Source organism: Phaethon lepturus, unplaced genomic scaffold, assembly GCF_000687285.1.
Source record: "Phaethon lepturus isolate BGI_N335 unplaced genomic scaffold, ASM68728v1 scaffold5040, whole genome shotgun sequence".
Classification (NCBI taxonomy): Eukaryota; Metazoa; Chordata; class Aves; order Phaethontiformes; family Phaethontidae; genus Phaethon; species Phaethon lepturus.
The window spans coordinates 15,204-27,808 of record NW_010511027.1 but is presented as its reverse complement, the minus strand read 5'-3'; the positions used below and the strand labels follow the sequence as shown (position 1 = coordinate 27,808).

The following is a 12,605-nucleotide window of genomic DNA, read 5'->3' as shown; positions in this document are numbered from 1 at the left end:
TCTTTCCCTTTTCTACGTTCTTCCCCATAGCATTGACTCCAAGAAAGCTGGCAAGTTCTCAGCAAGCCCCACAGAGCACTGCAGCAGCAGTGCCAGGACACTGGCACGGTGCTGTTGTTCACCTGATGAGCTTTAATGCACACAAAGCACTTTATAGCTGTCCTGAAACACATAAACAGCCTGAACTACTCACTCTGTTCTCTCTCTGCCTCACACTTACCCTGGCACTGTAGAGGCTCCTTCATCAATGCTCAATGCCTGCTTTTGAAAAAAAAGGAAGGAAAAAAGAACCAGAAAGGAGAGCCATATGCAAAGGGAAGAACATTCTGCACCCTCTCACTTTCCTGAGAAAATGTGACATCAAGAGGACACACCAGGTAGCAAATTTTAAGCACAATTCCACAGACAGTACAGACAAGAGCTATGTTAATGTTTCACCAGCTGATCAGGAAGACCTCACTTCAGAGTGTTTGTCCACAATCAAGAAAATTTTATTTACCACCCCGATGTTATATTATGTTTAACAGATGTCCTCAAGGGTGTGTTCCTCCAATAACTATCCTTTCTTGAAGACAAGCTTGAACTGTGATCCAGAGCGCTGCGCTTGCCGGAGCCCTGTTCAATCCAGTATTTCGAGGCGTAGTAGGAGACTGTAACATCAGAGCAAGAAGTGCCTGCAGGAAGCTGCTCCCTTTGTAATACAGCAGCGTACAAAAGGCAAAATCCAGGAAGCCATAGGAATGAATCATTTAACAATGTTACAGTATATAAAGAAGAGGAGCCAATGATGCCTTATTTTCTTGGATTTGCATCCCATGGGCAGTTCTAAGGGGGCACTGGCAGGCACTTACCTTCTTGCCTGCTGTGAACAGTGCCTAATAAGGTTTGTATTCACATTGCAGGCTGTCAGTCAAGGCAACTGCAAGACGTTTCTCTTCTTCTCGGATGTCCAGTTCCTCAGAACTGTTAATAACTTTGAGACCTCTACCTGTGTCTCAAAGAGAGAAAGACACACGTGGCATGATTGCAAAGGTTGTCTCTTCTAGGAAACTGGGCTGAAAGTAGCTGGTGACCATTGGTTCTTCAAAATATCTACCTCCTACAGCTTCAACCATGGTAGCAGATCCGGTTACAGTGTGCCCTGCTTTGTAGACCAGCTGGATGTGACCTGTGCTGTCCAAACAAGCCCAAGGGCTGGACTATATTAAAAAAAGTATTAAAACACTATTAAGCCCCAAAATAGGACTTTGCTAATATTACCTCAGCAAAGAGCAGTATGTTAGCCCATTCTGGATAGACCTAGTTGTAAAGATTGTTAACAGAATGCTAAGATATTTATCCAACATTTAGGGTGGCCAAATTTATTAAATGAAAAGCTAAAGGGGGACTCTCAGCTGTGACAGAGTGGACAGACTTGAGGGGCAGTTACTGGTAATGCTGTAAGAAAACACTTTTTCCACTTTTTCAGAACAGAAGGTTTCCATATAAATTCCAGTTGTACCGATTTTGATTGTGGCTTCCAGGTGCCTTTTAAATGAGTGCATTTGGGCAATAAATTAGATTCCTGGCAAAAACCTTTTTTTTTTTGTTTGTTTACATGAGACATTGTTGAGCAAACACAATCCCTTGCTTCCCATTGCCATTAAGTAACCTTCCTGTAGCAGAGCTCCAAGTGTGTGAAAGCAATGGCAGGTTGGTGTTTACCCCCTGTAAAAATCGTCCTGGGGGCAGGAGCCTTTACTTGCTCTGCCAATACCCTGTGTGTGTTGTAACTGAACAGAAGACTCTGTCAGTGCTGTCAGTCTGTCTCCATCCTCTGGCGCTAACATTTGCCCTTTAAAAAGAGCTAAAAAACAGTGAAGGGTGGAGCTATGAACAGGCATGTTCCTGCACAACACCATTATTTTAATTTTTAATGCAAAGTTAGATGCAGCCATATGTCTGTTCTCTCAAAGCTGCTGGTGACCCTGCCTTCTGCACCACAGCCTCCAGCCAGCCATGGAGGCAAAACAGAACTTGCTGTTCTAGCAAGCTGTGTGCTGAGGTGCCAAGTCCCACTTGATTCCCTATTTACATGCCGAAATTACAATGCCTCTTCAGCTGCTGCCTAAACTCACAAGTGCGTAATGTACGCATAACCCTCCAGGGCTGATACCGGGGGCAAGCGAAGGTTCACCCCTGTCCTGACGCTGGGGAGCTGCTGTCTTGTCTCCCAGCCCTGCTGGGGTTCAGAAACCAGTCATGCTTCTGCCCCACCTCAGCAGCAAGGCCTCATCTTGCAGGCTTGGTCAGATCACTCAGACGTGCTGGATGCCGAGTTGAACCCTTTATAAGCACACGACACTGACAAACGCTCCACTTCCAGGCTTGCTGGGGTCCTAAGTGGGTTCAACCTGAAGAACTCTAATCACCCCTGAACTGAGTCTCTGGCATCTCCCCAGCACGACCATTGTGTATGTACATGCCTGAGCCAAGAAAAAAAAAAGAAAACAAAACAGGAAAGGCAGGTTGATTTTCATTCGAAGGGTGAAATTTTCTTCTCATTTTTGGTGGAATTTATTTTCAAAGCACTGGGAATTAAGAGAAAGAAAGAAAAAGCTGAAAAGAAAGATTTTAAGGCGGAAATGGCCCAAAAGTGATGAGAAGAGAAAGGATAGAGAGGGGAAAACCAGCCCAAAATATGCAAAGTAAGGTATGTATTAAGATCTGATGGGTAAAATGACTACTTCTCTGAGTGACAAGCTGTGGACATGCACTGAAGACCCAGGCACTGCTGTCACCGGAGCATGTAGCATTCAGAGACCTTTGCAGGTGCCCTGAATACAGCGTGAAGGGAGTGTGAGAGCTCACCCAGAAAGAGCCTGTTTTGTTTTCTGACATTGGTTGGTGTCTCTCACACTGGGAGAGCCAGTGTGCCAGGATACATTTAGAAAGCAGGTGAGTGCACCCTAGGATCTGTAATGGAGGATGCCCCCAGCCATGGGTGGTCCTGGGTGGCAGAGTGTGAGAAACGTGAAGAAAATCTGATGGGAAGGGCACTGCCCTGAAAACTGCTGGAGAGAACATAAAGCCGGAGGTAGATTTTAGAGGGAAAGCACACCAGATGATCACCAGAGGTCTCTTCCAGTGAACACTTCTATGATACAATAGCTTCGTTTCCCAGAGCCTTAACCAACCCGAGACAAAAAGGTGGGATAGGACAAACAGGACCTTACAGAAAAGGTGGCCCGACATTTGAGGCTGATCGTGCAGTACCCACCTAGTACCTGGTGCAGCATGAGGACAATAGGCATGGTTTAGACCCATGGCAGGACTGTACTTTTGCAGCAACTTTAGGGGCCCTGGCCTTAAGGATATAATATACTCTGTAACGGCAGTACTTGCAATTAAAAACTAATGAGTGTTGAAATGATTTATAGCACACACATAGCAAATAGGAGTTGTGCAGAAGCACATGAGCAACAAAAGAACACATGTAAAATTATGTACTTGATTTGCATGCACAGCAAAACATCATAAATAAATGGAGAAACTGTATGTCAAACTACCTATGCAACCGCCCATTTGTGTGTGCAATTACTTAGACTCTGTTGAAAGCTCTGTGCACACCTCTGCCTGCTAATCCTTTGCCACAATTTAGGTCACACAATATATCATACAGACCACGAATAAAAGGAACTAAGAAATTAATGACAACTGTGAGTCATTCTTTTTACTTCTGCTCTGACAAGTGACACCAAAATCTTATGAATGTATGAAACTTTGAAGTCAGCTGGGATGCAGGAGATAAATATGTCAGAAAAGCTGTGTGAGTAATGCAGCTGGCAAGTGTGTGTGCATTTTGCTTGCAAGAAGGTCTAAGCCTTTGTTACTAAAATGCTTTAAAGCATGTAAGTGCTGAATATCTTAGCATTTCACTCAATAGTCAATGCATGTAGTTCTCAGAACAAACATTCATGAACAGACAAAATCGTGTAATCATTATGTTCCACACCCTTTTTTGGTAGTGATTAATGAATACACTTTTTTAAATGTGTTTGCTGTGATTCCCCTGTCAATATTACCATTACATTAATTAGTTCTCTCTACTGGCTGGTTTGTCACATTTCTGTATTTTCTTGGTATGATAACTCTGTGAGGTAAAGTTACATGACTCAGCTGAATTTATTTGATCCTGTCAAATAAATTCAAATAAAAAAAAAAAATGTTTTCACCTCATTTTAACATTACACTTCTAATGACACTATTATGTTAAGCAACCATGAACTAGTTTCTCAAAAAAGGCTGTACCACTTACAAAAAGTACTGAATAGAGTGACAAGGAATGGCTAAGGTGTGAGATGGTCTTTACATCTGGAACAGTGAAAGTCTGGGAATTTCAGCCTGGAAAAAAAGGAGGTGTATGATAGAGGTCTCTGAAAAAAATGGTGTTACAGAGCATGTAACAGCAAACAATCGTTCACTGTTTCTCAGAATGTAACGGTGAAGAAACATCAAATAAAACTAGCAAGTGGCCAGTTCAAAGCAGAAATCTCAGATAAACTGCACGTATTTAAAGGATGTTGTGGATGGTAAGATTTTATATGGTTTCAACGACATCATTGGACAGGTCCATGGAAAAAAAATCATGAAAGGGCTATTGAATATAAAGGTACTGCCTTTGGTTAATGAGACCCACAGATATAATGTGCTACAATCTGGGAAAGTATCACTGTATGTTTGCCCTTTTATACCTTTCACAAGGCGCCTACTTCTAGCCATTACCGTAGGTAAAGTAGTATGCTGCTTACAGCTATGATCTGTGGTGGTATCGTCAATGTCATGCCCTATGTCATCAACTGCAAACTTAAAAAAAATCTAGACTGGAAATGAGACAAATTCTGTCTTCATAAACATTCTGTTAATTTCCCTTCAAGGTCAGATCTGGTTTTCTTAACCGTTCCTTCTCTCTTTTGTGAACTTTTGTTAGTGTTATGAGAGAAGTACTTGGAGCTACCACAGAATACTTGATCAGTTTATCCAGACCTTCACAGGTAATGAGGCCTATTGCTGGTTGATCTAAACCACTTGTTTGGGTTACACTTGAGAATATAAGCCAACACTGAGATTGAAAGAAATGATTGATTACACCTTGTTAATAAAACTGAAGGCCACACTTTTCAAAGAGGTCATCAGCTACAAAAGAGGCACAATTTTCCAATAACGCTGTTCTCAACAGGACACTGTGTTTCCCAGAGGGTTAAATGCCCAACGCACATTTTGACACTTTGAAAATCTGGCCCAAAATGTACATGTATTCATTTTCTCAGTGACTTCAAATAAACCAGGACTGAAAATAAAACCACACTTGAGAACAAAGTGTTTCACAACATGTTCTTTGTACAGCACTCATGCATTGTGCTTGCTTATAATTGTGGCTGCAATCAACGCTGCAGACCATGGCATCAAAGGGCCCACAGTCTTAAAATGTCTTGCTGGACACAAAAATCTATATCGTTATTTTTAAAACTTGCCCACAAGAGAAGTTATCAACGCACTGGCAGAGAAAGAAAAGACAGTCCCGAGTGTTTGACACAACACGTGCCCTTCAAACTGACCAACATGGCCCGAGCACTTACTACAATTCACAGAAACTCATTCTGCTTTTCCTGACACCACCTCCCACAATCTCTGAGCAGATTTAAGAAATTGTTCCAGTTGTACAGGAAACGTATAAACATTTGTGTGCAGTCTGAATACAGTAAATGACATACTGGATCAGAGCCACAATTTATCAAATATAGTAATCTGCCCTTGAGATAACCACAGGACATATATCTGAGAAAGGAAAACTCCAGAGTAGATAAAGATCAGAACAGAGGATAATCTGCTTCCCTAAAGATTGAATTCTAAATCCCAAGAGTTAGAGTTTGCTTTAAAGCCTGAAACATGAGTTTTGATATCTATGTCATTACTCTTTTTTTTTTTTTTTGGTAAGAATTGGTTATTACAGATGAGGATTCCTGACTGTACAACATGCGAAGTTCCTTCTCATCTTGCTAAACTCATGACTTTGGGGATTTCTTGTCAGCACACTGAATTAATCTTTCTATAGGAGAGTAGTCTGAGGATTAGAAATTCAGATTAGTTATGTGACTTAAAAAAAAAATCTTCTAATGCTACATTGCAAATTTATGTTTATTGAAAGACGTTTTAGTGGCTGGTCTAAATTTGGGTTAAAAGTATACAGTTACATATTTTTGATCTGTTTCTCCATTGAATAAACTTTCCTAGCTCCTACTAAAATGATGAAATGTTAGAAATGCTTACAGAGGGAAGAACATATATATATATGTATGTTTTTCATATATAACACATATTATATAATGTGATGGGTGTTTCTGCAAATAAAAATACCCTCTGTTGAAGCAGGTGCAATGGTAACCATTTTGGTTTTGTTGCAAACAGTTTTAGAAACTCAGTTCTTCACAAATGTTGGCAATTTTTCTGGACATAACCTGCTGTTAAACCTTTTCTGTCAACTTTCAAGGACTAATTTATGGTAATTTTTAATGTATACTTTTGAGGTGTGCTTTTACACATACATAATGCTTATTTAGACAGATGCAATTGGAAGATATGTTATTCCGATGAAACTATTTACCAGGACAAGCAATTATACAACTAAAAAAATTATTTAAAAAAAATAGGTCAGCAAGCTATGAATATACATATGTTAAGAACCACTGGCATTGGATTAGATCCAGCACAGGTGGTCTACTGTGAAATGCCACCATCTCTTTCTGTTTCCCATGCAGTTACTCTTATAACACCCTTTCCTCTAAACACTTATATAGCAATAGTGACAAGGAGATCTAAGTTATACACATGTTCACCAGACTGAGCCTTTACCATACTTAGTTTTAAAAATAATGACAAACCCATGCCCAGTAGAGCACAGAAATTGACTTCCAATGATGCCAGGGTTTGACTTCTATACCTGCTGAGCATGCTCTCCAGAGATTGGCAAATTTGAAGGTAAAAAACAGGCCAGGTAGTAGTATTATGATGATGCTGTAGAGATTTTCCATTACAGTTTGGCCAGGGTCACCACAAAAACATTTCATGGTATGAAAGGATATCACTGCTGGGCAGAAACAGAAAGAAGAGAGATGTTCACAGCTCCATAATTTTATGTGTGGACAACATTTGCCTCCTAGAAGGAGACTTTAAGAAACAGAGTTTCATGTTATTTACACCTGTGTAAATGTGCAGTAAGTGAACTGTTAGCAGTGGGAGTTGGATATTGGCATCATTCTGTTTTGGATTATTGGTATTGGAAATCATAACCCAAATGTTCTAAATTTGCAAAAAAGTCTAGTTCACATTTTGAGCAAGCTGTTTCTTCAGACTCTCCTCTCCTTTTGTTTGTTTGTTTGTTTTTATTTTATTTTTCCCTGGCTAGGGCGTATCTGCCTGTAGCTATAACTGTCTAAACATATTGTATATATACAGATACACAGCTAATGTTGCTGCTTATCACAAAGGCTGTAATGTGTTTCCTATCTAAGGAACAGCACACGGAACATTTTATCAGATACGTCCTTAGTCTAAGCCAGCTGCTGAGCCAGCACTGGTCTTGGGGACACTTTCAGATAACAGACATGTCATGGCTCTGCATAAGGTCATCCCTGGACACATGTCCATTCTAATTATGTTACAGTATTAGTGATATCAACAAGGACAGTTCAGAACTCAGCCTGCAGAAACAACAGGGAGGTGGTGTATGACTATTCCTTTACAGTGAATGTATCACAAACATTTCATTACAAGTACTGTAGCAATTAATGATATTACTTTGTGCATTCTCACAAGCAATCATAAAGCTTTTGTCATTTGTTTTCTTACCAAGTTGCTCTGCTAAATGTTTGCCTCTCTCAGTGAAGATTACCCGTTCATCCTCCATGTCACATTTGTTACCAACCAAAATAACCTGGGCATTATCCCAAGAATATGTTTTGATTTGAGTTGACCTTAAGAGAGAGACACAGAGAGAGAGAGAGAAGTCAAAGCAAAGCAAATTCCCCTTAAATCAATTTCAAACAGAATTGTAACATGACAGTACTGATTTTGACATCTAGGGTAACATGATTCTGTTTAATTCTGGATTTCAAATAAATTAAGGAATTCTGTCAGGAATTATTATTACACAAATAATATCAACGCAAGTTTTACTTTTGCTCATTAAAACAAGACAGTCTTTCAATATTTTATCCTGCCATCAACATTCTTCCTATACTTTTAGAAAGAAGTGGTGACAATGTCTCCCACACAATTAAAAAAAGTATTTTCACATTTTAATGCAAACCTCACCATCTAAAACAACAGCTTTGAAACAAAGTCAACAGCTTATTAATTTCTTATCTTTCTCCTTTTAAAATCAGGATCTACATTTATCAGTGAAACTTCAAAGCCATTCTGTCTTCCTTCTGTTTCTCTCCAGCACATTCCACTACCGGTCTTTTACCAGGATGACAGCAACGTTTACATTGTGCGTTAAGCCATGCACAAGGGCTGACTTTGAACTTTGTTTTACCTTCCATTTAAATTATACAAGCCCTAACTATGACTACAGCTGAACTGGAGTATCTGAGACCTTGAAACACCCTGGGGCCTTGAGTGCTGGTGGTGAAACAGCTTACCCTACAAAGCTCTCTTCTGCAATTTGAATGCGATGCACCTAATGGGCAACTTAGGAGCACACTGGTAGCACCTCTCAGTCGCTGACTGCCACCATTCTGCTGATACTCAGACCTGCTCTGTAGGAAGGAAAGCTCCATGTCCTGGCTCCAGGCTCAGCCAGGAGTGATGCTGCTGGCCACCACCTTCTAACTGAGAGCAGTAACCTGCCCTTGAAGGTAACACAAGGTGCAGCAAGCTTACTCTGAGCACTTACCCTTTACCTTGGACTTGTGACTATGTCTGGCTTTAGCCTCCGAGTCAAGGGTTTGGTAGGATATTAATATCTCTTCTGTCCCTACATGACCAATGGGGAGAGAAAAGATGTAGAGAATATGTCCCCCACCTTGGTCAATACAGGGTGTTCCACAAAACTGCACCGAAATAGAAACTAACCTGCTTACCTACACATTTAGCAGGGGACAGCCTAGAAGAGAATCCTGTTGTGAATCACGACCCTAGGTCTCAGTGAGAAAAAGTTGAAATAGGTTAAAAAATCCATCACCTAAGTGTTTTGGAAGCTGATCTGTGTGCGTGCTAAGCTCACTAGTGATCCCTTCTTATAATATAGCTGTTACCTCTAGGTATTCAGATCCCCATCTGCAAAATGTTTCGTGCACAAAAAAGATCATGAGGTAGTCCAACAACCATTTCCTGTGAAAGACAGGAAATGGATCAAATCTCCCCAGCTGGCTTTGCCTATTGCACGACCAGAGGAATGGTCATGGGCAAAAACTGCTGCAGCTGTCTCTGTAACCCTGGGTACAAAGGCATTGCCCACAGGCCCAGACCCGCCTGCACGGGTCAAAGCACCTTTAAGCCACGTGTGACGGGTTTGCAGTGCTGGGCAGGGGAAGTTAAGGGGAAGGATCACACTGCCCCTTGGGGTTGTTTTACTTCATCAGAACGACCAAAAGGAAGCTGGAGCAAGCCGCAGGCCTTTTGTACTACAGATTGTTCCCTTGGGCCTTCCTTAAAGAAATGGACACTGTGCTATTTTAAATCTGTTTTATAGTAATTTGAGTAGGTGATCGTAAGGTACTGTGACCAAAGCAGAGGTCAGACTTCCCTGTATGCTTACATTTTACTAAAGATACAATTGCTCAGAAAAAAGGGCACTGTGCATTCATTTGGACAGAAATGTTCTTTTGGAACCATGCTGAGTTCTTCTGGAATTTGTGGTTAAGCAAAATAGAATTATTATTATTATTTTTTAACCAGAACTACATTTGTCACCATAGCAACTTTGCAAATACTAGTAGCTCAAACGTCAGAGGATGTTAGTCCATTAAGGATTCTAAAAGAGCTTAGCTTTGAACAGTTATGAGTTGAGGGTCAATTTGTTCCCCTTATTGTCAACAGGAAATTGAAGACATTTCAAAAGCAAAATATACAATAAAATTATTAAGCTTTACAGAAGGAATTATTGTGTATTCTGCAAAGGTGAAATATAAGAAATTGATGGATGAATAAATATAACCTGGACAACTGTCATCACACCAGTGTAAAGAGAATTCATTCAAACCTTGTTCTTTAGACTTTCACTGCAGAGCCTTACATGAGTTTCTTTGCTTAAGGATGTAACTCCCTTCATTTTACTGCAGCCAGATGTGATTTTTCATTCTGTGAACTATGAGCCTGTGCATTCAAATGCTTCTTATTACCAAAGTGACTTATTTTATTCTTAGACTTTTTTGTCTGGTTTGCTTATGTCTCATCTTCTAAAGAATATTTTAAGCAACAAGAGATCTTGTCCTTGATAACAATTCCAAAGGCTTATGTTTTGCAAAAGACTCTAGTGCCAAAATACAACTGACTGTGAAAGTCAGTCAAATGTATCCCCACCCAACCTCACATCAGTGGGAACTTGGATTCAAAGAATAGAATAGGCTTATTGATGCTATGTTTGCTTTTAGATATACATTTCCGCTAATGGCTTCTATAGATTTTGATTTCCACAATTCTCCACAAAAGCCAACTCACAGGTCATTTAAAAAAGAGATTTTGCTGTTCCTTGCGTACATGACCTTTGAAATGACCGAGGCTTCTGATTATTCCAAAACACAAACCATTGTCCTTGTAAAGAACTTTAGCCTCAGGAAGATTGAAGACATGAAAAGGCAAAGCTGATGTTTGCAGTAAGCTGAATACAGCAATTCTTGTTCAATCTCAGTGACCTGGTGTATGTCAATAGTAATTTACCCTGTAAATCTTTCACATTCTAGTTTCATTGTAGGCAGGCAATCTGCAACATGCTTGAATTTTTATAATGTATAGACACCAGAGGGGCAGATTAATGCAGGAATTCAATGATCCATTACTTTCAGTGATCAACACAAGACTTGTTCTTCCTGTACTGCGATTCTGCCATATTCCTTGTCAGAAAAGAGCACTTGCTGAATGTTAACTAAAGAAATGCTATTTGCTTATCTTAAAACAGTGCTGTGTTTTCCACTAATGGTTCAGAGTACTATAAACTTACAGCAGGAAATCTCCAAAAGTTTTGGACTATTATGACAGAAGACTGTCAAAGATAATATGGAGGCTTTTTTCCTTTGTTTGCTGCAATGAAATACTATATATAAAAAAAATGTTCAAAACACAGCTTTGTGTTTTGAACAGAAAAATCCTCCTTTGTTTGAAATGAACCCTAAAGGAAATGCAAAGTTAAACAGTTCACACTGGCATATGTCCACACGCACACTGCTTCAGTGCTACCTAATTCTGCTTCTAGGAAATGCCTTGTAATACTTGTTAGTTCACAAAATATTCTTCTGAAAATATTGTTCTTTAGTTTAATAGATTATAATGAATTTTGTATTTCTGCCACTTCTAACACTGCTATTTACTGAAGGAGAAAATAAAACCAGTGTTGCCTAGGCAAAGCTATCCACTGTTACCTCATCTCTCATGAGCACACGGGTTTCAAAGTGAATATTACAATGCTTAAAATGGTGAACACACAATTATAAAGACCAAAGACGTTATTATCATGCACTATCCCCCTCCAAGTCTGCCAAAAAATTAAACGCCAGTTCTGGTTATAACCAAGCATAGTGAAATGCACTTTCATGACAGAGAGGAAGCAGTAGGTAAAAGGCCTGTGTTGCAGCACATTATCTTTTGGGAAAAGATCAGATACAAGCTTAAGGGGCTACATATATTCTCAGATGAGACTCTGCTGGAGATCTATGAAAGAGTCAGTTTAATAGAGAACTTGGTTCTAGCAGGAAGACTGAAATGAACCATGAAAGAACAAAACTTTCAAAGAAGTAGGAGACTAACCTTCATGCAGCAGTGTGACCCTGCACCTCTGAACATGCAAGACCTTCAAATAATTGTCTAGGCAATAACGGTGCGGTGTCTGTGCATGCAGCTTACAGGGAGTGTTTCACAGCATGATGGAGGGGTGTTCAGAAATACACAGCCTCAGCTGGCTGAAGTAGCCGAGATGCTGGAAGCCAAGGTAGCTAGCACAGAGCAATATGGGAGTACTGCTGTGATGTTACCATTGTGCAAACCAGCTTGTTCACATTAAATTATGTGATAAAAGCTCATCTGCACATCCACAAAGGAACATAGAGAGATGATGGCAGGTGGGACAACCCAAATAATATCCTGGCCATGGCTGCTTCCAAGTCTATTGCAGGAGCTATCAGCCTGTCAAAGGCCCATGTCCCCAAGACCAGAGGAGCACAGGGGCACAAAGGCAGGTGACAACACAAATTAAGGACTCAGAAGAAGAGATACCACATCCAGTCCCCTCCCAGGGCTGTCCCAGGAGAGCCTCAGCCCCACTGTGCAGGCGTGAACACCAGTCACCGTGGGTCAACACTGGAGGCTTGTATGCATAGGTGCCAGCAACTGGGGATACTGGGATCCAGGGG

At 40.4% G+C, this 12,605-nt stretch overlaps 1 protein-coding gene across 1 annotated transcript in view; it reads right to left on the bottom strand.

Moving 5' to 3' along the window:
* The window catches only part of LOC104617164 (ras-related protein Rab-3C-like), a gene marked incomplete at its 5' end in the record, with an annotated part of 11,016 nt that extends 3,004 nt beyond the window's left edge, over nt 1-8,012 (bottom strand). Inside the window, one exon of the mRNA XM_010282412.1 lies at nt 7,888-8,012. Within this exon, the coding sequence (XP_010280714.1) occupies nt 7,888-8,012 (125 nt within the window). The remainder of the gene's footprint in view (nt 1-7,887) is intronic.
* Nucleotides 8,013-12,605: the final 4,593 nt, after the last annotated feature.